This window comes from Podarcis cretensis (assembly GCF_951804945.1).
Source record: "Podarcis cretensis genome assembly, chromosome: 1".
In the NCBI taxonomy this organism is placed as follows: Eukaryota; Metazoa; Chordata; class Lepidosauria; order Squamata; family Lacertidae; genus Podarcis; species Podarcis cretensis.
This window is the reverse complement of record NC_137170.1, coordinates 44,131,829-44,156,108: the sequence shown is the minus strand read 5'-3', so window position 1 is coordinate 44,156,108 and position 24,280 is coordinate 44,131,829. Positions and strand designations below refer to the sequence as shown.

The window sequence follows — 24,280 nt, the reverse complement described above, 5'->3', positions numbered from 1 at the left end:
CGCATCCAGTGGCACCATCCCGTTCACAAAAGGACTTCCACAATGGAACTTCCCTTTTCTCTCCTGTTCTGGGGGTTTGCCAATGCTGGCAGTTCCCTCACTGCAAGAAGCGAAGTTACAGGGAACCAGGCAGAGGGCCTTCTCTGTAGTGGCACCCGCCCTGTCGAACGCCCTCCCATCAGATGTCAAGGAAATAAACAACTATCTGACTTTTAGAAGACATCTGAAGGCAGCCCTGTTTAGGGAAGTTTTACAGTATTTTTAATATTTTGTTGGAAGCTGCCCAGAGTGGCTGGGGAAACCCAGCCAGATGGGCAGGATATAAATAATAAATTATTATATTATTAATACTGCGACATGGGGAAATGAGAGGGAGGGGAAGTTTCACTGCAAAAGTCCTTGCAGGATGACTTCATTGGATGCAACCCCATTGTTTATAATTTCATTTACCTCACCACTTGGATTTTTCACTTCAGATGCCAAAACGTCTTCGGCAAACCCTACAACATGGCCGACTAGGACAAGCAGGGCAGATGAAGTGACTGGCTGCACCAGCCTGCCTCCTCCCCCGGTTCCTTGTAGGGGTGTGATATGCTCTGATACAAGGGAAGTGTGACTGCAACGAATAAAAATACAGTGGGCAAACCTCTGTCTGCCACACTCTCCAGAAGGGATAGTTCTAGCAAAACCTAGCACAGAGAAGATAAAATAGCATACACTTGAAGCATAAAAGTAGCCAGAAGCAGTTTGCTGGATGGAGTGGAGCCATAATGCTAGTTTTGCAATGTGTGTGTGTGTCTCACTGTTGCTTACAATGAGAGAAAGGGACAACATGCAGAGCGGAGGGTAAGCCAGCACAGTACAAACATACCGGCAGGAGTGCTGGATTGGGTCCCATGCCTTTGCACTTCACCAGCCTTCCCACAATCTCTGCCCCCCCCCCAAGCCACTTCTAAAAGGAGCAATGTAAGGGGTGAAGTGGTCAATAAATCCATGTGTTTTGCCTATGAATGAACACAGAACTGAGAAACGGGGTTCCATTTCTAGAATCTGCTGTTGTGCATTTCAAGGGACTTTGGTGCAACGCCAATACGTGTCCGTTTAGCACACTCAGGTTGACTTACTAAAAGCATTCACCTCATAATGGTTTTGGAATTCGCTATTGTGAAGCGAGAACAGAAAGGATGCTACTCTGAAAATTTAGTAATTAAAAACAAGACATATGAAACCTAAATCTAGTTCCTTTTGTAAGGGGGAAAACTGACCAAAGAGAAAGGAAAGATAGGAATTGAATGTTTTCCTGATTTCAGAGGAAAGGCCTTGGTTATGATCCAAGCCTACTTGGAATTTAGTATAAAACTGGTTCCATTTTTGTGAAGAACTTTGCTGTTGAGGCAACACTACTGCTTGCATTAAGGACGGTGTAGTTTTAAGAGACCTTGAGACGAGTTCTCAGATTGTAGAATGCAACAGTGGACATCTACGGGGGGGGGGGGGGCGGGGGGAGAGAAAAATCACCACAAACTTCTCTTCATATAATTTATTTTCTTTGCAATATTTCCTATGAACATCTCATCCAGGTCAATGGCAAATCTCTGCAAAATAACCCACCTTTTCAAGCATGCCAGTCTTCATTCTCACTGAATTAACAGCTTACTCACATGGCAAACCACCTTCAGGGTACTACGAGCTCCACAGTGGCTGCCTTGATTTTGCCGGGCACAACCATTTGCCCTCCAAGCTTCTCAGTGACACAGAGCTGCCTTTCAGAGTCTGCCAGCTTTTGCTGAAATAGCAAACCTTTGTGGACATCTTCTCTTTTATCCCCTTCCATTTCACCTTCCTCCCCTTTTCTTCTCATGCTCCTTAGGCTCATTTTTGCTTTCGAGGACGACAATAGCTAGACGTTCGGTGCTCCCTCCGATCAAATTCATCATGGCTTTCCCTGAAAACCAAAACAGGAAGTGCAGGCAGTGTTTACTAGGAATCTACTGTCATGCCAACCAGAATATCCTGCAGAAGTGATGGCGACTGTCACTCATTCATGGAGGTAAGAGGAGATCACAAGCCCTCCAGTGATCTGAGGCACCAGGTTTTGCAGGCATAGTCAGAAGTCTATGAATTACTAGTATGAAAATTTAGGTTACTGGGCACAGCTGGCAAACAGGAGGCCTCCAGCCGTTCCTTCAGATCCAACTCTGAAACTGCACTACAGGGGTGGGGATGCCTTCTCTGTAGGATTGTGAGCCACAGAAAAGAGCAGAGAAGGGCCCAATCCGCTGACAGGATCGTCTTGCACAAGCTCAATGGAAGGAAACAGAACTATGTGAGTACACATCACTGTCATCACCCGCAAATAAATTACTCTATTTTATGTATGTGCTCACACACTGTGAAGTGTTTTAATCTTTGGCACCATAGTCTGAATGACAAATTTCTCCCTCCCTGCCCTACAAGAAGAGAACTGCAGAGAGCCAGTGAGGTATATAGTAAGCCAAGTGATGGACTTGAACTTTGGGACAAACTACATGTTCACTTAGGTACGCAGCATAGAGCTACTTATTTCCCCTTAAATAATTGCAGGCATGAGAGTTCCTGGTTCTTAATGTAAATGCAGCTCATAGAAAGGGGAAGCTTCTCTCTTCACTCTCCCACTTCGATTGGAATGGAGATTCCTTCCCTTCCTCAAATGCAGCTAGAAAAAGAAGTTCCCACTGATACCAATGAGGACTTTTTATCTAAGGCTCTCAGCAGCACAGAGGGCTTGATCTCCATTCCAGCTGTGGGAAGTGAATATGAAGAGAACTTCATATTTGCAGTAAGAACCAGGCTTCCCCCAAGCCTGTAACTATTGAAGAAAAGGCAATATACACAAACTCATGCGACCACTTTAGACAGCCATGGCTCCCCACTCAAAGAAATCCTGTAGCGCTGAGAGTTGTTAGGAGACCCCTGTTTCCCTCATGGAGTTACAGTTCCAAGTGGTTTACCGATCAATTCCTCTTCCCAAGGAACTGTAGGAATTATATCTCTGTGAGGGAACAGCGGGGTCTCCCAGCAACTTTCAGCACCCTTCACAAACTACAGTTTCTCTGAGGTAAGCCATGTTTAAAGTGGCAACATAGTGTTTTAAATAAACAGTGTGAATGTGGTCATGGTCTGGGCCTGAGAAAACATGCCTTTAGGCCCGACACCAGTTGTGTGGTCCTTGCAGGAGGCACTGCTGCTGAGGCAAGCATAGATTTTCCACCAATTTCCCTCTCCGAAAACAGCCCTCAACTCCTATCCCAGATGATTCCTCCATCCTTTTTAGGGAAAGCAGGAAGTTGCAGCAGGATAGAGGAAGTGGGACAGTCCCCTCCTCTTAGGGCCCAAGTCATGGGGATTGCACGTTCAGTGCTAACCACTTTCTGCCATGGGGCCCTTGCAACTGAGGAGCTTTGTTTCAGCCTTTCTGGCACACAGCTCTTCCTGCACACTCTAAAAAAACATGCAGCAGATGATCACGCTGCACAACCAGCATGGAATGCTGGGATTTCCACCTTCCGCCCCGAGGTTCTTGCCATTACCGAAAGCATCGCTGGCAGTAGAGGTCGTCATCACAGGCGTGGCAGCGCAGGACAGCATCCTCGTTGCAGATGCAGCACCAGGGCAGCTCTTCCTCGTCACTGTCCGCTAAGGCGGGAGGTTTAGCAACCGCTGGAGCTTTTCCCTAACGGGAAGGGTAATATGCATAGATGTTGCAACAGAAACTCCAAGAGTACCTTCTGGTGTGAATGGGGAGCTGCATGACATTGCCTTCACTGTTTGCATTCTGCAAAATTCCTCCCACTACAACTTTGCACCAATTAAAAACCCAAACCCACTTATATAAATCAGTGCAATATTTCTACATATATCATGCAATGTTCTCATTTCAGTGTTTTTAAAAAATTCTAGTTTTTTTAAATGAAAAACAAACACACACCTTGCCTATGCATTATTTGTTTTTTGGGGGGTCAGGAAGCCACATGAGTGTAAGAGGAAAGACGTGACTGGCAGTCAGAGCACATAGGAGGGATGCTGTAGTTATTTCCTGGATCGTAGATCCCACACTCAGCCGTGGGTTGGACTGCATACCACCAAGGTCCCACCTTTATTATTCTAAGACTAGAGGTCAGAAGGTTAGAAACTGAACTAGATAGGGCACAGGACTCTTTTCCTTGAAGATCACAGCATTTTAAATATATGCTATGCACACATCTACATATACAGTGGTACCTCGGGTTACAAACGCTTTGGGTTACAAATGCTTCAGGTTACAGACTCCGCTAACCCGGAAGTAGTAACTCTGGTTAAGAACTTTACCTCAGGATGAGAACGGAAATCGTGCACTGGCAGCGCAGTGGCAGCGGGAGGCCCCATTAGCTAAAGTGGTACCTCAGGTTTCAGGTTAAGAACAGAGCTCTGGAACGAATTAAGTTCTTAACCAGAGGTACTACTGTATACACATTCTTTTTTTGGAGATTTGAGATAACCACTGTGTTTTTAATATGAACCATTAATTTCCTGCTTCAGGCCTCATCTTACCTGAGACAGTTCTTTCAATCTAGGCCTACATTCCCTCCTTCTCCCCTCCATGTACAATGCGATGCTCGTGGTGTTACCCCATGTTACAGGGCTGTTTTAAGGAATATACAGGGAATATACATGAAGCGCTTGAGACACCTTAAATGTCTGCATAAATGTGAAGTATTAATATCTTACAGCCACAAGACCAGAAACTCAAAAAATAAAATAAAACTGAGCTGCTACAAACTCTGCTTCAGGCCCCAGAATACACTTCTAACCCTGCGCAATATTGAACAACTGAAGACAATGCAGAACAGCCCAAGCAATAAAGGAACGACCGCTTTTGCTTGGTACAGGAAGGGCCCATCTGAAGTGATGAGGCCTTGACATGAGTTTTGTAAAGTCACAGAGGAAGCATGTGGAAGAACTGTTTGTTATTTCCCACATCAGCACCAGTCACGCTTGATTGCTATTTACTTTAAAGTGCACACACAACTTCGGGCACCTCTTCTTGCTCACATAGACATCAAAACCTATTGTTCTAGAAGAGGACACCTATCAATTTTGCCTACAGCTGGAGGGCTTTGAATTGTTTGGCATAACACAGAACTAGGACACAGAGTGTGGCTCAGAATTAGCTGGCCTTCGAGGAGTCATTTTGTCTTTTGCTTCTCAGCTTAACCATTCGGCCCATGGGCATTTTGTTGTTGTTTCTGTTTAGGTGCTATTTAGCACGATGGGATGGCACCTAAACTAAAAAGGGCCTTGCTGGGATCAGCCTGACACTGCACTGAGCACAGCAAATTCAGAGAATGCCACACATATAGGCAGTGCTTTTTTCTGGGGGTACACATACCCCTAAACATTTTGTGAATCTTTGTACTTTTGTCCATTTACTGTATTTATTTTTCCTGATTTGAACTATAAAACACTGATTTTCTTGAGTCAAAATGGTAAAGGTAAAGGTACCCCTGCCCGTACGGGCCAGTCGTGTCCGACTCTAGGGTTGTGCGCCCATCTCACTTAAGAGGCCGGGGGCCAGCGCTGTCCACAGACACTTCTGGGTCACGTGGCCAGCGTGACGAAGCTGCTCTGGTGAGCCAGCACCAGCGCAGCACACGGAAACGCCGTTTACCTTCCCGCTATAAAGCGGTACCTATTTATCTACTTGCACTTAGGGGTGCTTTCGAACTGCTAGGTGGGCAGGAGCTGGGACCGAAAGACGGGAGCTCACCCCGCCGCGGGGATTCAAACCGCCAACCATGCAATCGGCAAGCCCTAGGTGCTGAGGTTTTACCCACAGCGCCACCCGCATCCCTTTGAGTCAAAATGAGAGTACCCCTAAACATTTTTTTTAGAAAAAAGCACTGCCCCCAAACATGTATTTTTGTCCATTTACTGTATTTATTTTTCTCGATTTGAACTACAAAACGGTGATTTTCTTGAGTCAAAATGAGAGTACCCCTAAACATTTTTTTAGGAAAAAAAAGCACTGCATATAAGATTGAATTGGCTGCTCACTTGCTCAGGTTTCCTGGCTGGTTTCTGTTGGTCGGTCGTTGGTTGGGTGGATCGATCTGGAGAAATATTGAAGCCGCTTGCTTCATCCAGAGCTGCCTCCTCAGTAAGCTGATGGCAGAAACAACAGCAGTTGAAACAAAAGACTTTTCTTCACACAAACCTTCCCCTCAGAAGCGTCTTTCTTCTACTACTTCCTTAATCTTTGGTTTAGTAAACAAACACGCAGCCACCAGATTAACTATTGGGCAGGAAAGAAAGCAGCTTTACAAAGGGCATTTATGACCAAAAATACTATCACTAGTCATTAAATACTCAGAGAGCACCTGGGTTCAAATTCCTACTCAGCTAATTAATATCTGTAACCTACCTCACAGGTTGTTGTGGGTAGCTCCTCTGGCTAGAAGTTATGTAACAAAATCAATAATATGGATGCTCTTCCCTTCAGACATTTGCATGGCTTGTCTTTCTGCCTCTCAAAACCCTTTTCAAAAGTCTCAAGCATGGCAGCTTTGATTTTTATTATTTTTTCTTACATCTATCTTCGTTTCATCATTCTTTCATTGCTTCAAATATTTGAAGTAATAGCAAATATTTGTTCATCTTACTACGTACTTCCTATTCCCCTCCCCTTGTTTCTCTGATATTGTGAGCCTGCAGGAAGAGCCCACTGATTACAGAATGCTTTACTTTTGAGTAAACATGCATCCAATTGCTGAACTGCTGCCGTTGTGAGTTTTAGATGGTATTGCTTTTTATGATGCTGTAAGCTGTCTTGGATGGGCTATACCCCAAAAGGCAACCTATAAATGAGTTTACAGATAAATAAAATTGTACTACACAACTCCTACAGTTAATTGACTACAGTGGCTGTTGTACACATATTTTAATGGGAGTAAGTTTCATTTTAACTCTAAGCTGACGCGCACAGGAACTGCATTACACGATTTCTTTAATCGAGTGAAAGCTCTACATAGTACTCTACAAGGCTTATGGACTAATTTGGGAAAACCATTAGGAGCACACTGTGAGGATGGATTTACAGCAAAGATAAGAAGCTGGGCATAGCAGAAATCTTGTCTTTGCAGCAAGGCAAAAACAAGAGGCTTAACAAATGCAAAGCTCAATTCCAATTACTATGGACCTGTTTCAAAACTCTCTGAATGGCTTCTTCTTCTTCTATTTCTTCATCACTATTGGGGAATCTGTAGTCATCCAAAGTCACTGCAAGAGAAAGAAGAGGAAACTGAGGAGCTAAAGATGCAATTCATCAAGACGGCCCATCATCATCTTATGTTTCTTGCCCTCCTTTGCAGATTTGCCCTCCCTATGGGAAGATGGGTTTTTATTTTGGTTCACATTCTTTAGCGTATTTCTGATCCCTGTAAAGCTGGAGAGAGAATGAAGGACCACCTGATAGAATGTACCATTAATACACCCCAGACACATGTATTCTTAGAAGAATAAAGGCTGTTCCCTGGTCACTTCCGTTCCATCATCAGATAGGCAGATATTTGCTGCCTTTGGGCTCAAGCAAGCTAGCAATCCACCCTCTTCCTTTTGTGGCCTTGTTTCCCTAGCAGCCAGTCCTTCCTTCTTGTTGAGCCCAGGCTCTCTAGGCTGATCATTCTTTATGGTAGAGTCCCAGGAGAAACATGTTACTTTTGGTTCCAGTCAGTAGGATTTCTAAAGACATCCAGGATCCTCCTTCTCCCATCATCAGTGTAGGCAAGGCTAACTCTAGCTGTGGCAAATGGAGCTGCTAATGGATGAGAGGTCACTTTGACAGCAGCTTTGTTTGCAGGATTAGCAGCGGATACTTTTTAGGTGGAAAAGTTCCACACACTCACTCTTGCATATCAAGGTTATATCAAAGGCAAAAGATTAGGCCAAGGTATTGTCTTTCCTCCAGTTAGTTGGGAACCCTAGCTGTCAATGTGAGAATGCACTTATTGATTACAGAGGGAGCATGAAGCTACTGTGCAGCTGACCAGTTGCATAGGCTGCAATATTTTCTAACGCTTGGGATTACTTGAAGGAATAGTGTGTATATTTTATTTTATTTTATTATAATAATGTTCTGCAAAGGTATTTGTCTGTTTGATACACATTTGGACACCTCTTAAGGTATCATAAATCACATTTTGAATGGGGGTTCCTGAGATCAAGGAGCAGGTTTTTAATCTATGGTTCGGGAAAAATGGAAGACCAAACCTTTCAAAATGGCACCAATATTTTTGTTTCTTCAAATTCCTGAGCAATGCTAGGCACCCAGGGGTGAAGAAATATGAGAGAAGACCAGGCCCCTGGCAAATGCCCAAGGCTGGAGAAAACACAGCTAAGTACTGAATTTTGCTACAGGCCTGTCTACACACAAATCAGGATTTGCTCAAACAGTTTCGCTTGTGAAAGAAACTAAGGGTTTCTGTTACAAGTTAGCTTCGAGCTATCCACTGATACCAATTACTTGTTCCTTAAAAAACCAGAATCACAGCACTAGGAAACAGTCATATTTTTCGACAATTGTTTGTCAGGCATATTCCCACTAGCCAACAAAGAAAATGTAAGGACGTAAGAAGGGTCTGCTGGTTCAGGCCAGTGGCTCATCTAGTCCCACATCCTGTTCTCACAGTGGCCAACCAAATACAGTCAAACCTCGGTTCTTGAACAGCTCCGTTTTTGAACGTTTTGGCTCCTGAATGCTGAAAACCTAGAAGTAAATGTTCGGGTTTTCAAACATTTTTCATAAATTAAACATCCGACATGGCTTCCGCTTGAGTGCAAGAAGCTCTTGCAACCAATCAGAAGCTAAGCCTCGGTTGTCAAACATTTCTGAAGTCAAACGGTCTTTTGGAACGGATTACATTTGACAACCGAAATTTGACTGTATTCCACGGAGAAGTCTGCAAACAGGACCCAAGAGAACTGGCACTGTCTCCTCCTGTTTGGAACGACTCTTCTTTAGGAAACAGAGTGCCTGTTTTTCTGCTTCCTTTAATATCCCATTACACACCTTTCTCAGGATCTTGGCCTTTTAGTGCGGCCAATCGCTTGGCTACTTCTAGAATCTTCTCCTGCCTGGTGTTGTCTTCCCTCAGCTCAGTCGCCGCCGATGCCAGCAATCTATTCTTCTCCTCCTCCAACTGTTTGGGATCCATATCATCAATGCCGCCAATGCTGTCGGCTCGATTTAAGTCATTTAAAGTTTGGGTCCTAACTTCTGGAAAAGCAGAGACTTAGGGTTAATTCAGAAATATATGACCATTGCACGATGACTGCAACCTTAAATGATGCACGCAGCACAAACCTCCCAGACCAAATGCGGCAGACAGAACATCTATTATCTGGCTCCCACATCACCATAAAAACAATGCTATTTCAGTCTGCAATGTCTATCGCCCCATGAAAAGGATTGTGATTACAGCAAGAACAAATAAGAACCAGCAGCCAGCAAATAAAACACATCCGATCGGTAAAGGCAAAGGTAAAGGACCCCTAGACGGTTAAGTCCAGTCAAAGGCAACTATGGGGTTGTGGCACTCACCTTGCTTTCAGGCTGAGGGAGCCAGCATTTGTCCACAGACAGCTTTCTGGGTCATGTGGCCAGCTTGACTAAACCGCTTCTGGTGCAAAGGAACACCGTGATGGAAACAAAACCGCATGGAAAGGCCGTTTACCTTCCCACTGCAGCGGTACTTGCATCTACTTGCACTGGCATGTTACCAAACTGCTAGGTCGGCAGGAGATGGGACAGAGCAATGGGAGCTCACTCTGTCGTGCGGATTCGAACTGCTGACATTCTGACCGGCAGGCCCAAGAGGCTCAGTGGTTTAGACCACAGCGCCACCCCATTCCTCCATCTAATCGGTAGCAGCCGGTGAGGCTGCATTCCCAGTGTCAAACACCACTGATGGTTACCAAGCTGGGGGATGGGGAGGAGCAAGGCGGCAGGGAGTTTGGTGTACTGCAGGCAAAGCGCTGGAGCCAACACGATACTCCTGCTGCTGTGCCTACCCTGCAGTAAGCTCTCTGCCGCCTTGCCTTCCCTCTCAGTAGTCAGTCGCGATGTGTGGCATCAAGAAGCCAGGTCAACAATACAGCATTGTCCCACTGGGCACTGCTGCATCAATCCCAATAAAATAACTAAGACCCCATAAATCATTAAAGCTAGAAGGGTATTGCAGATTCAACAACCCCATGCAATTCTGTTTACGAGAACATGACGGAAAACGATTAAAGCCTTTGGGGGCTTTAGAAGGCCTGATATGATGGGGCTGATCTTCCTGGAAATGCAGCTAAGGTTTAAGACGCTTGGAGATATAACACTGAAGGATATACTTTCATGCCAGTAGTGTGTGATGTTCAAAGCGAATTTTCATGGTAAGTTTCCGTGCCCAGGAAAACTGTGGCCTGATGCAGTGGAATAGTTCAGCTAGTTTGCAGCAGGACCCAACTGTGGATAGTGCGGTTGGCTGGCACCTGCAACATCAAAAAAGCTCTGCTCCCTCCGAGAATAGTTTTGCACTAATTTTTCAAAATGCTTTCTTTAAAAAATAGTGATTAATTAGTAATGGTCGATCTTGACTTGGGTTACATTCTGGGGGTTTATGTGCAAAGGCCAAATCATGCAAAGTCAAAACAACTGCTGGAACTCCCCCAGCTGCTTGAGATCTTGCAAGGCCCTACAAGATCTCATGAGAGCCTCTAAAGCCTGAAAAGCAAGGATCTTTCATCACCTTTCTATTTATTGCAATTGCTAAGTAAAATAAGTGTAAATTTACATGTGGCACTTTTAAAAAATAGTAACAAAAAAAACCATAAAAGAGGAAAAGCCCTCCTGAAGCACAAAGAGAGGGTGGGGTGAGGCTGGAAGATGATGCAGATTTTGAATTTCTGGTATGTGAATCTGTTCTGCAAATTGCCAGGCCAGGTTCACACTGCAGGGCGTGAATAATTATTCTCCCCACCTAGTGAAAATTAACAGCAAATAACCCGCTACCATTTCTCTTTAAATGTTAGGTTTGCCTTCAGCCTAGGACTCGCCTCCCAAGGTCCAAATGCCAGCAGAGGGTTGGGCCAGAGGCAGACATGGGCGGAACAATCGATGTGACTTTCACCTTTGCGCAGCAGATACGTTCTAGCCCCACAAAAACCAGAGGTTTCTGCACCTCCCACCTACTCTGCCTTCCAGGCAAGTAGAAGACACAGTTTAAGAACGGGAAAAACAACAACACTGAAGAACAGGAGCAGGCAGCATGGAGCCCTCTGGACAGTAGTGTCACTGCTGCTTTCTGGGTCGGTATGGGGGTTGAGCAGGGTGACATCACAGTTGTGTGGCTGCACCAGTGGAGTCAATCTTGCATTCCCACTAGTCTGTGCCTGTTAGAACCCTATCCCTGCTGCCACCATTCTGCAGAGGACACTGGTGTCAGAGAGGCAGCTCCATGCCACCAACCCAACATGCTGGCCCTTCCTGCTCCATGAGAGTCCTGGGGGCCAGATAGAGAAGGCTGGAGGGCCACATTCAGCCCCACACATGCTATATACATAGGAGGGGAGTCAAATTTCTGGTGGGTATGATAAAAAGTAAGACCTCCCTGTATACTTTTAAATATTGTTGGGGGGGGGGAGATGCATCTTTGTAGGAGTTATTTATGAAAGAGAGGTTTGATACTATTGAGGATTTCCTCTGAGGGTTAGAGGTGGCCTTTACAGTGGTTCTGTATCTATCAGCTGGGTCAATTTCGGAAAGCAACCTTGGTCCCCTAACAGTTATGCTGTGAAGCACCACAGGGCACTATTTTCTCCCCATTCCTATTTAATGCCTAAATGAAGCCATTGGAAGTAGTCATTAGGAGATCTGCAACACAGTGCTTGCAGTAAGCTGAAGACACTCAGCTTTCTTGCTCTATAACATCTGAATCAGGAGTGGTCTCTTTCAGAGGCATACTTAAGTTTTGTTTTATTACTGTCCACTGATCATCTCCTGGTCTTGTACTGAAATTTTAACTATTATCGCTACTGCATATTTTATGTTTATTTTTGGTTTTCTGTACTCCACTCTTGATATTTTATAATGAGTAGCTTATAATTTTTTTTGAAATAAATACAGTGGAACCTTGGTTCCCGAATGGCTTAGTTTCTGAACAAATCGGCTCCCCAACGCCATGACCCCAGAAGTAAGTGTTCCGATTTGCAAACATTTTTCAGAAGCCGAACGTCCAACGTGGCTTCTACTTAAGTGCAGGAAGCTCCTGCAGCCAATCGGAAGCCGTGCCTTGGTTTTCAAATGGTTTCGGGAGTTCAACGGACTCCCAGAATGGATTAAGTTTGAGAACCAAGGTACCACTGTAAAATGAATAAAAACATGTCAGCCAAAGAACGACACTGCACCATGACTCTGATCAAAGTACTCATACTGTTCTCAAACTGTAACTAAAGAGGTCATAGCAAACAAAGATGTATACAGTGGTACCTCGGGTTAAGTACTTAATTCGTTTCAGAGGTCCGTTCTTAAACTGAAACTGTTCTTAACCTGAAGCACCACTTTAGCTACCGTATTTTTCGCCCCATAGGACACACTTTTCCCCCTCCAAAAATGAAGGGGAAATGTGTGTGCGTCCTATGGGGCGAATGCAGGCTTTTGCTGAAGCCTGGAGAGCGAGAGGGGTCGGTGCGCACCGACCCCTCTCGCTCTCCAGGCTTCGCGCAGATCTCCGCAAGCCGTGGGAGATTTGCCTGCATGCTGAAGGCTGGGCGCCCTGGGCTCAGCGCGCCCAGACTTCGCACAGCTCCCCGCAAGGTGTGGGAGCCCGGCGCTGGGCTCCCATGGCTTGCAGAGAGTTGCGTGTTCTGGGGGCTGGGGTCGGGGGTCGGGGGAAGCTCAGGCTTCCCCAGCCCCACGCCTGGGGGGGAAATAAATTTTTTCCCCTTTATTTCCCCCCCAAAAAACTAGGTGCGCCTTATGGGACGGTGCGTCCTATAGGGCGAAAAATACGGTAATGGGGCCTCCCGCTGCCACCACGCCGCAACCCCACGATTTCTGTTCTCATCCTGAAGCAAAGTTCTTAACCCGAGGTACTATTTCTGGGTTAGCGGAGTCTGTAACCTGAAGCGTATGTAACCTGAAGCGTATGCAACCCAAGGTACCACTGTATATGGAAACAATTCAAATAACCTTGTTTTCATTTATATACCGTACATTATTTAACTGGGACCTGCAGCAAGGAGTAAATGTTGGGTGATGTGCTTGAGCGAGTGATTATACTGTAATGGATATATTGATCTATAGCAGTGGTGCCCTTTGAGGTCTTGAGATGTACTTGCTTGTTCCTCCATTTTTAATCAACTTGCAGGGGTGGGGGGAGAGACTGAGCAGATTTAAAACAAGACAGGGACCTTGTGGCGTAACTCCTGAGCCACCGCTCTCATCAATGGCAACTTCCTCAGACATCTGCTTCAGCAGGTCATCTGACTGCTCAGTTTGCGTCCTGGCATTAGGGGCCTCGTGTACCTAACAAGAGAAAGAAAAACAGAAAGGGATTGCACAAGTTACATCGGAATTCCCAAACTTTCAAGTTCACTGACCTCTGGATGAGTCCAGAAAGTTGCCATCAACCTCTACCCGAATTCTTAGGAAATAAAGGGGTGGCCTTGGGAAGCAGCTAAGCAGAGCCCTGAAGAAAAGTGAGGCTTTTTAAAGACTCACTGAAGTTTCCCAAAGGCAGCTTGCTTTTATATATTTGGTTGAGGAGTGTTATAATTAGTCTTTTAACACTGTAAAAAAATAATATTTTACAAGTGAAACTCTGCACTTACATACATTTTTTTTTTGCAAAAGAACAGAAAAGCGTGGTCTGAGAATCCTGTTGCAATGTGGAATCATCTTGTTAAATACAGAGGTTCCTCAATGGCAAGGGCATTCATTGGCTCTCTGAACATGCCCTTGCTCAATAGTTTGTAATTAAATTTATTTTTCACATTGTACCTTATAAATTCCTTTTCCACCCCAGGCGCTTTTGGACCCCCAGATCTTTATTCACCCCTGCACAGTCCCATCAACCCCAGAGGGTCAATGTTGACCACTTTGAGAAAACCTAAGTTATACAGTCAATGGAAGGAGCCCAGAGGTTCAAAACTAAAAGAAAGAACAACGGGCCCAGCCACAACAACTTCCCAAATGTCTCAAGGGGCCCAGGGACATTTCTATTCTTTCACACCAACCTAATATACCCAATCTTATTTTCAGGGGGCCAGACAACAGATATGGCCTGTCTCTGAGGCAAACGGCCTTGGACAGAGATAGCACAGCGAAAACCAACACCTGCTCTCTCTCTCTCTCAGCTTTCGAACACAGCTGAGAACTTGAAACACTAGTAGGTACCAGAATGTCTCTGGTGGATTCTGTACCTCATAAAACTTCAAAACCCTATTAGTAAGAGAATGATAATAGGTAAAAAGTTATAGGGCCCCTGGACAGTTAAGTCCAGTCAAAGGTGACTATAGGGTTGCGGCACTCATCTCGCTTTCAGGGCGAGGGAGCTGATGTTTGTCCACAGACAGCTTTCCAGGCCATGTGGCCAGCATGAGTAAACCGCTTCTGGCGCAACAGAACACTGTGACAGAAACCAGAGTGCACGGAAACGCTGTTTACCTTCCCACCGCAGTGGTACCTATTTATCTACTTGCACTGGCATGCTTTCAAACTGCTAGATTGGTAGGAGCTGGGACAGAGCAATGGGAGCTCACCCATAGCTGTCAACTTACAGATTTGAAAATAAGGGACCAGCAGCCAAAATAAGGGACCTGCAGCCTCACCTGTTCCAGGCACTCCAGTCTTCCTATCCTCCTGCAGTCTGGTCAAACTCATGCTGGTAGCTTTGAGAACACTGTCCAACCAACTTTGTAACCAGAGGTTCAACTGAATAGAATCTGAATCACATGCACCACAAGGCCTATGCAGCCTCAACTTAAGATGGCTCCCTGGCCTGGCTCTGCACTGCAAAGTTTGCAGCAGCACGTGCAACAAAATGGCGTCCAGCATTCAAAACCCCCCTCAGCCTGCATTAACTAGCCACACACAGGGCATGCAAGCTCCACCCCCCAGTTGTTCTTAGACTTCTTATTGGGTGAGCAACACAGCCAAGCAACACAGTTGGAGCCTCCCTCCTCCCTGGTCGGCAGGCAGGGAGAAAGAGGAGCTGCTTCCTTTGAAATTTAAGGGACATCATTTAAGGGACATCCATCAATAAGGGACAGCAGCAGGACATGGCGCTGGAATAAGGGACTGTCCCTTCAAATAAGGGACACTTGACAGCTATGAGCTCACCCCGTCATGCAGATTCGAACTGCTGACAAACAGGCTCAGTGGTTTAGACCAGTAGCCTTGGCCAAATTAATTTTTCCACATAGCCTATCTCACAGTTATTACATTAGGTTGGTGTTGGATAGACCACAGCGCCACCCACGTCCCTTGACAATATTCATGTGGCAGCTAGAAACAGAATCTGGAAAAGAGTGGAACCTGCGGCCCTTCAGATATTGTTGGGACTACAATTCCCAGCATCCCTATTCACTACCATACTGGCTTGGGCTGATGGAAATAGGAGTTCAATAACATCTTGAGGGCCACCAGTTCCTTATCCCTTGGAAATTATATATAGTAGTACCTTGGTTTACGAACTTAATCCGTTCCAGAAGTCCATTCTTAAACCAAAGCGTTTTTAAACCAAGGCATGCTTTCCCATAGCATGGTACTCAATTTACAAATAGAACACACTCAACAGGAAGCAAAACATGTTCTTATTCCAAGGCAAAGTTGACAAACCAAAACACCTATTTCTGCATTTGCAGCGTTCTTAATCCAAGTTGTTCATAAACTAAGCTGTTCTAAAACTAAGGGACCACTGTATATATATATAGAGAGAGAGAGAGAGAGAGAAATCTTACTGGTTTTGGAGCTGCAGAGGGGATTGTTCTGCCCTGCAAGGCTGCCAGCCGGTTTTCCATCTCCTGGGCTGATGGAATGGGTCTTGCAGAGTCATCTTTCAGTGCTGCCAGCCTAGACTCTATCTCAGCCTGAGATGGAATGGACTCTGTTCAATTAAGAACAATCTTGTTTTACTAAGAGAGCCCAAGAGGCTTTTGTAGCTTTCGTGCCTTGCAAGTATTTCCCACCCCTACCCCTGCTCCAGCCATCATATTGACTAGACCCAGAGGATACCGAGAACCACCTGTGATACTGGAATAAAATATTTCCCTTCTCCGCCCCCACCGCATCATTCCCTAGCCTGTGCACATTCAGTGCCCTGCAAACCCCAAATCCTGCTGTCTGAATAAAGCTTAAGTAACAGACAACAATTGATGCATTGTGTGCTATCTCTGCAGGCAGGACAAAGAGCTATTCAGGACACAGAAGCTCCACCTGCTGACCACTGGAGGGCCTTCCCATTCAGTCTGAGGTTTCCATCAGACATTGTTCACATATCAAGCAATGCTGCTTCAGAGACCTCAATCACCAGAAACTAAACAATGAATAGAAGTTCCTTTCAACTGCCCACAAGAATATTTATAATGCCTACCAAATGTCAGATGCTTGCCTTGTGTGGCAATCCCAGGGACACACTAATTATACATAGCCCTGCCTAAGTATCACACAGATGCGAGCTGAATTCAGACCATTGTTAGTCTCTAGTGCCTTCCCTTTAGCACCTTCAATTGGAAGGTATCTAAAGCAGCTTCCAGCAGCAGCACAACGGCCTGCAAAAGGAAGCGTCGAAGATGTAAATGCACACAGAGGCCATCAACCCAGAGCATATAGCAATATATCGACTAACTGCGCAATTCCATAAGTACTGCCTGAAAAGTAAGTTCTATTTTTGCTTAAGGCAAACCATGAGCTGTAAACCAAGAGCAAACCTAGGTTACAGCTCAGGTTACAGCTTGTCCGAAGCAAAACAAATCACAAGGCCAGGTTTGTACAACAAACCATGGCTTAGTTTGCAGCACTGCAGGAGGATCGGAGGAAGAGCCAAGTGGCTACAATCTCCTCTCCAGGAACCAGTGTGTTCACACTAAGCCATGGTTTAGCGTAGCATTATGTGCAAACTGGATCAGTGTGTGGCAGATCTATTGTGCAAATAAACAGTTAAGGTAACCTTGCCATTGTTGGTTTTTTTTCCACACTGCTGCAAGCACGTGTTGGCTTTAAAGCTAAGGACAAGCCTTCCCCTCCATTTGCAAGGCTGGGAATTCATTTTTTAAGTTGTTTTATGTTGTGTCTAAAGCAGGCTTTCCAGGGGTGATAAGAGGAAATGACTCCAAAAATACCATATTTTTCGCTCTATAGGACGCACTTTTTCCCCTCCAAAAATGAAGGGGAAATCTGTGTGCGTCCTATGGGGCGAATGCAGGCTTTCGCTGAAGCTTGGAGAGCGAGAGGGGTCGGTGCGCACTGACCCCTCTTGCTCTCCAGGCTTCAGGAAGCTATCCACAAGCCTTCGGAGCGCGGCAGGAGTTCCTGCCGGGCTCCGAAGGCTTGCGGATAGCAGGCAGCAGGCAGCAGGCAGCAGCCCGAATCCTGGGGAGCGCAGTGCTGCGCACCCCGGGCTTTGGGCAGCTATCCGCAAGCCTTCAGAGCTCAGAAGGCTTGCGGATAGCAGCAAGCTCCGGGAGCGAAGGTGAGGTTGCGCGCAACCTTGCCCCCGCTCCTAGACTCGTTCTGGGGGCTGGGGTCGGGGGAAGCTCGGGCTTTCCCCGCCCCACCCCCGCAGCCAAAATGGAAGCCAAGACAGCGAGCGGGATCCATCCCGCTCGCTGTCTTGGCTTCTGCGAAAGCCGCGCGCAGCCTCTCCCAGCTGGAGAGGTTGTGCGTGGCTCAAGAGGAAGCCAAGACAGCCAGCAGTATGGATCCTGCTGGCTGTCTAGGCTTCTTTGGTCTTTTGGGCTGGGGTGGGGAATAAATTTTTTTTTCCTTTATTTTCCCCCCAAAAAAACTAGGTGCGCCCTATGGTCCGGTGCGCTCTATAGAGTGAAAAATACCGTAGTACGCAGCTTACTGGGTTTTGTTTCCTTCTTGAGCCTCTCCAGTCTCTCTGCTAGAGCTCGATCCTCTTTTGATAGACCTTGATATGTGGAGCCTGCTTGGCTTTGGGACTTCAACAAACCCTTCTGGAGTCCCTGCGGCCGATTCTGCTTGGCTTCAAGGGCTGCTACACGCCTGCAGAAAGAGCAACCAGGAGGAGTTACAGCAGGGTTTTGGTTTTTTTAAAGGGGAAATAATAATTTTAAAATCATATTCCATGTGCTTCTCTAGGGGTTTGTTCACACCCACCCACACCATTTGATCTTTGGAGCATCAGCTGACCACTTGCATGCACAAAACAAACACTACGGATGGAATCACCCCACCAAGTAAAACACAGTCCTGTTTCCCAAGCGCATTCACATGTTCAGCCAGAGTCGTGAAATACTGAGCAATCAAGTGCTGAGCAATCAAGAAGTACATAGGCATGAGTGAATCGGTCCTAAGCAAGGGGTAATTTTAGATGAAGGTTATGCAGCGACTATGGAAAACTGCCTTCTCTCATCATATGAGTGGAAATCACAGCTACTCCAATAAGAAACAAGAACTATCATTTCAACAGCAAAGCAGTGCTAGGTGAGGCTGAGGAAACAATTTTGACTTCCCAGCCTTTACATTAGGGCTTTGAATCCTGACACAAACTAGAGAAAGAGAACATTACAGGTGGCTGATTATTACCTAGAGCTAATGGTGGCAGTTCAGTGTGTGACAACAAAGACTTGGAACTGTAAAATGAGCAAAAGTATACACCCTTGTTTGCAACTTACACCAAGGATACGGAATAAAACCAGCTAGATTGTTATTTACGTACTAGATCCAGGTGCTCCTGGGGGAAACTGATTTTCTCTATCTATTTCAGTTGGGGTTTATGCCTGGTTTTGGCACAGAAATTGCTTTGGTCACCCTGTATGATGACATCTGTCAGGAGAGAGACAAGGACAGTGTCTCCCTGTTTGTGGAATGCCCTCCCCAGGGAGGTTCGGCTGGCACCTTCATTATACACCTTTAGGCGCCAGGTGAAAACAATTCTCTCCAAGGCCTTTGGCTGAAGAACATCTGATACCCTTTTAAATGTTTTGTGAGAGGGGGTGAGGGGAAGGGAGTTATTAGATTGTTTTTGTTCTTGTTTTTATTACGTATTTGATGTTTTATATCTTGTATTTTTGTGTGGTGAACGGCCTCGGGACTTGTGGATGAAGGGCGGTATAAACCTTTTAATGATGATAATAAATTAACATCTGCATGAAACTACTGAATAGGATTATCTGGAGTTTTACAGTACATTATCAGCAATATGCTGATGACACACAGGTCTACTTCTCATTCACATCGGCAGGTGTGACAGTGGAAGAGCTGGACCAATGTCTTGCCTTGGTCACAAACTGGATGAAAGCCAATAAACTGAAGCTCAATCCAGGCAACACTGAGACACTGTTAGTGGGCTCTTCCCTAGACTAAATGGATGGGAGGCTGCCTGCTTTTTATGGGGTTACACTTCCTCTAAAGGAGCAGGTACATAGCTTGGGGTATTTCTGGATCCACAGCTCCCCCTTCTGGACAGGAATAGCCTAACTTCAGTCATCTATGCTCTGGTAACCTCTAGGTTAGATTACTGCAATGCAGAGGGTGGCCTCTGAAGAAGGTTCAAAAACTTCAGCTGGTTAACCACTGGGGAAAGATGGTTTGAGTATATTGCACCAATCCTGACCCAACTGCACTGGCTGACAATTTTGGGGCCCAATTCAAAATGCTGTTTTTGACTTATAAAGTCTTAAATGGCTCAGGACCGCAACACCTCAAGGACCACCTCTCCTCATATGAATCAATGTGGACCCTGTGGTCATAATCGTTGGCCCTTCTGCGTGTGCCTCCTTCACTAGATGTCCAGAGGGTAGCAACACAAGAACAGGCCTTTCCTGTGGTGGCTCCTTGCTTGCAAATTCTCTCCCCAGGGAGGCTCGCCTGGTGTCTTCATTACATATATTTAGGCACCAGGCGAAAACATTTCTCTTTAACCAGGTCTTGGGCATCTTTGGCTTTGGCATCCTTTTAAATGCATTTGTGGGATGGGGTTATTGGTTTGTTTTTGCTCTCGTTTTTATTACGTATTTTGTGTTCTTACTTTGTCTTTTTATGCTATGAATCATCCTGTGATCTTCAGATGAACAGCAGTATACAAATTTAATAGATGATAGATAGATAGATTAGATTAGACAGAACTCACTTTTTATAGTTCTCTGGTGGAGACCATTTAGCTGCATTTGACTGAGGTGAGCCGCTGTAAAGCAAAAGGAGAAATGTCACAATGGCAGAACATAATAAATCCCTTCTTAATCATGGCAAGACATGCCCTCAGACAGAACCCCATCTTGCCTTGCCTTCGATCCTATGAGAAGTCCCGGGTATAACATCAATCTATTTCACCCTATGCCTCAAAAGCAGCAGGGGAGATGGTGAGGCTGTTTGTTGATTGTGCCTCTTTAGCTTCAGTTTGAAGAATTGCCTGACTGAAGGCACCCCCGCAACAATCTTCCATCAAAGTACACAGAAAACTAGATGCAAAGGAGAAAGGTCCCAGCCTAAACTTCAGCCTGAGATGACAGTTTTCTAACAAGCCTCAACGATTTCACTAAGTCCACTCCAAAGGTGAGGAACCTCAGCCCCAGGGAGAAAACGTAGCCCTCACTGGCCATGCTCCATTTCCTCCGTGAATGCTTTTGCCTGGATAGAACATGTCCCTCAACTGGAATAATGCTGCTTGCTTGCACAGATGGAGAGACAGGGAGGGGTGTAGAAGTTTCTGAATTTTGCATTGCTGGAATGTAGCCTACTGTACAGAGTTAAGAGGCATGTCTGTTGCGCCAACTACTTTTGCCTCTGCCCCCTCCCCCTTTGCAGGCATGTAGCCCCTGCCCAGTTACCCATGAGAGAAAAACAGCCTGAGAAACTTCCTTAGTCTAGAAAGACCCTTGCAGCATCATATAGACCTCATTGTTGTGGGGAATGACCACCTAGCCTGTAGAAGTGCTGGAGTGACAAGTCCCTGCAGGAAACGCCCTGTGTTGCCTTCATAAAAGGAACCCCTCAATCAGAACCACAGCTCTGGTTTCTTACCTTGTTAATTCCCCATGGCATTGCTTGCAGACCTTCTGCTGGGTGTTTCCACAATGGGGGACGACAGCACTGAATCCCAGGCAGCCTGAGCAAAACGCTCGCCCACATTTCTTGCATCCACACTGAGAGAGGAAGGAAAGAGGAAAAGGAAGGAAGTGCTCTTAACACCCAGCTGCAAATGATTCCAAGAAGTCTGAATGACTCTTTCTTGGAAAGGCTTCATAAAGGGGATGCTTCCACATCAAAACATTATAGCCTTCTTCGATCATTTTCTACCTTTCGAAAGCAAAAGAATTTATGTGAATGCAGAAAGTGTTTGCTAACAGTATTTCAGTATTTCAAACCGGACACATAGTTTAGTGATATTTGTTTTAAATGTTTTCCTGCTTTTATCTTTTATTTTAATGATGGGTTTATCCATATTTGTTTTTAACTGGTTTTTAAATTTTAGTTATGCTTTATGACTAAACATTATGCTTTATGACTGAACCTGGGTTGTTGTTTTTGCTTATACTTTTTCTAAATAAATAAATAGCATAACATAAATACTTCCCATAAAACACATTAAATGAACCTTTGTTTACTCAAAGATATCAATCTTAATTTCAGCCATTCCACACATTATGTAGCTGCAGACCTTTGCCACCAAACTCAATGACCAAAAGAGAATCCTGGGTCTCTGGTGAATGTTCTTTTTATACATACAAGATTCCAAACGTATGTTTGCTTCACCCACACCTTACATTTTTAAGTGCACACTACACAGAGCATGCCTACTCATTTAGAAATTTCCCACAGTGATGCTTACTCCTACGTAACTGTACACAGTTTTGCACCCTTACAGATATTGGATATTTGTTTTATTTTATATATTTATATTCCATTTAATGCAAGAATAGTCTCTTAGTCTCTAAGTGGTTTACAAAATATTTTATTATATAAACAATGAAAGTAAAACGATACAAGACTGTATTGAAAAGGTGTATAAAAAGCATAATGTATTAATCGGTCCTAATTCTTACTTTGCAAAGCCAACATAGAAACAACATTTTCACCCCTTCACACCACACCCCAAACTTCTGAGGGTGGAGGAACTAGCAAGAGAGCCCCCTCTGCCTATCTTAGCACCTATACACTTTACAGCTGTACAAAACAGAAAATTGGGACAAAAGAAAGTGATTTGCTTAAGACCTACCTCATCCAGTAAATTAATGACAGGAGACGATTAAACAACTGTCACATCATTAAAATAACTAAAAATTGAGCAAGTGCACCTGTCACAAACGATTGAAAGCCTGAGTTCTAGTGGAACATTTTGGAATAATAATTCCAATTTCTACTCTTCAAGCTCTCCTTTTTCAAGACAAAGACGATTAGTCGAGAAAACCATACCTGTTTCTTGAAGACAGTAAACTTCGATGCACAGCCATAACATCTGCTATCCATCATGTCAGGTGAGGTGGCACACTCAGTCTTCAAAAATGTACAAATGGAGACACATGATTCTATTCTGTCTGCTACCTCAACTTTCTTCCTCTTTCAGAGAGAGACCAGACAATAAGAGAGACGGTACAGTTATGGAATGTTAGCAATGGACCACTGAAAACATGCCATGTTATGGAACCTGAGGTTCACGCAGTCTGAAGAAAATGTGAGGATCTGGTCCTTACTTAACCTTAACAGCGATGGTTGCCACTGAAATGTTCTTAAATCACTAAATCAAAGGAAAGGAAAACAGACACTATACTTCTATAAATATCCTTTCTGAGGTGACCATCCTGGTGACCCCTCCAAATTTAAAGGAGAAAATCATTGGGTCTCCTAGACAGCAGAATTCTAGATTTCAGCATTATCAGTTTCAGATGAAAGCAGTGCCCCCAAAGTCTGTGTGTAATGGGTCGCCCACCCCACGAGTTCCCATAATCATCATCACAGATGGCAAACACAACCATCTACAATGCACCGATTTATGTGAGAAAGGTGGCTAGCAATGCACATTTTTGAAGAGGAGTGACTCATCACTTTCGCAGGCCGCTAGCACATTACCCATCACCAAAAGGTAGCATCCTACAGGCAACCTTTAAAAATAAGAAGAGGTTACACTTTCCTGCCACACTCCAAGGCTTTTAGAGAGGATCATAGAACAGCTATAGATCCACTTATTTCCGGAATACTGTACTGTATGTACTACTGTAAAATGCAGATGCGGCTGGGCTGATACATGGACAAGCAAACATCCAGAGAGATTTCCCACCTGGTACTCATCTTGCAACAGCTAAACATTTCAATCTTTTTTGAAGACCAGGAATGCCAGCCCCCACCTTATTCATGGCACCCACATTTATGTATGTATGTATGTATGTATGTATTGAACAACCCACACATTTCAGGTATCTCTCCTTCCGTCTTCCTCCGCCTTCTCTCCGCCCCTCCTTCCTCTCACTCCCTCGTTAAAATAAAAAAGGCAAAAAATGGAAAATGTTAACGATGATGGAGAAAGCTCTGGAGCAACCCACCTTAGGCTGACCCGGGCGTCATCCAGCCGATTCACACGACCCAGCAGTCGAAGGCAAATGCTCTACCACCGCGGAACTCGACGGCCGTTTTACCATAGAAGAGCAAAACAACAACCCGCCAGGCACACACCTCGGTCCCAAATCTGGAAATCCAACACCCAGCTGCACGACACGACACAGCCTCTGGGCGCCGGGAGGGCGAGGAGGCTGGAAGCGAAGCGAGGCAGAAGACGCCTCCGCCTCCCCGCCAGACAACAACGAGCAGAACCTCACTAATGGCAACGTCCACTAGCCCGGCTCGGTAATACTCACTATAGTGCAAGAAATGCGCGGTGCGGCGAGAGTCCCACTCCCATCACCCCGGACAGATCTTCTCCGGCAAGACAGGAAGGGGAAGAACTACATTTCCCAAGAGCCCACGGGGCCTCCCCGCCCCCCACTTTCCCTTGCGCGGAGTCTCATGGGAGCTCCAGCCTTTCTAGGTCCGAGGCATGACGGG

General features: G+C 45.3%; 1 protein-coding gene across 5 annotated transcripts; it reads right to left on the bottom strand.

Moving 5' to 3' along the window:
• Positions 1-1,525: 1,525 nt before the first annotated feature.
• ZFYVE19 (zinc finger FYVE-type containing 19) lies at positions 1,526-24,210 on the bottom strand. 5 transcript variants are annotated; one of them, XM_079964951.1, is made up of 12 exons: positions 24,094-24,210; positions 22,658-22,801; positions 21,266-21,387; positions 20,376-20,429; positions 18,126-18,286; positions 16,018-16,163; positions 13,468-13,582; positions 9,083-9,289; positions 7,214-7,293; positions 6,073-6,180; positions 3,570-3,712; positions 1,526-1,945 (listed from the first exon to the last, which is right to left on the bottom strand). In XM_079964951.1, the coding sequence occupies exons 2-12, from the start codon at positions 22,712-22,714 to the stop codon at positions 1,873-1,875; spliced, it is 1,266 nt and encodes a 421-aa protein (XP_079821077.1). In that variant the 5' UTR covers positions 22,715-22,801; positions 24,094-24,210; the 3' UTR covers positions 1,526-1,872. The 5 variants fall into 5 exon arrangements, with proteins under 5 accessions (XP_079821077.1, XP_079821080.1, XP_079821076.1 ...); XM_079964954.1 differs by having other exon boundaries at positions 22,658-22,738; positions 24,094-24,149; XM_079964950.1 differs by lacking the exon at positions 24,094-24,210 and adding an exon at positions 23,782-24,087.
• Positions 24,211-24,280: the final 70 nt, after the last annotated feature.

Coding starts and splice junctions, on each gene's coding strand:
- ZFYVE19 (XM_079964951.1), bottom strand. CDS start 22,714: ATGATGGATAGCAGATGTTATGGCTGTGCATCGAAGTTTACTGTCTTC. Junction 20,430..21,265: donor TGCCATGGGGAATTAACAAG/GTAAGAAACCAG, acceptor TTTGCTTTACAG/CGGCTCACCTCAGTCAAATG. Junction 6,181..7,213: donor TTCAGAGAGTTTTGAAACAG/GTCCATAGTAAT, acceptor TTCTGCCATCAG/CTTACTGAGGAGGCAGCTCT.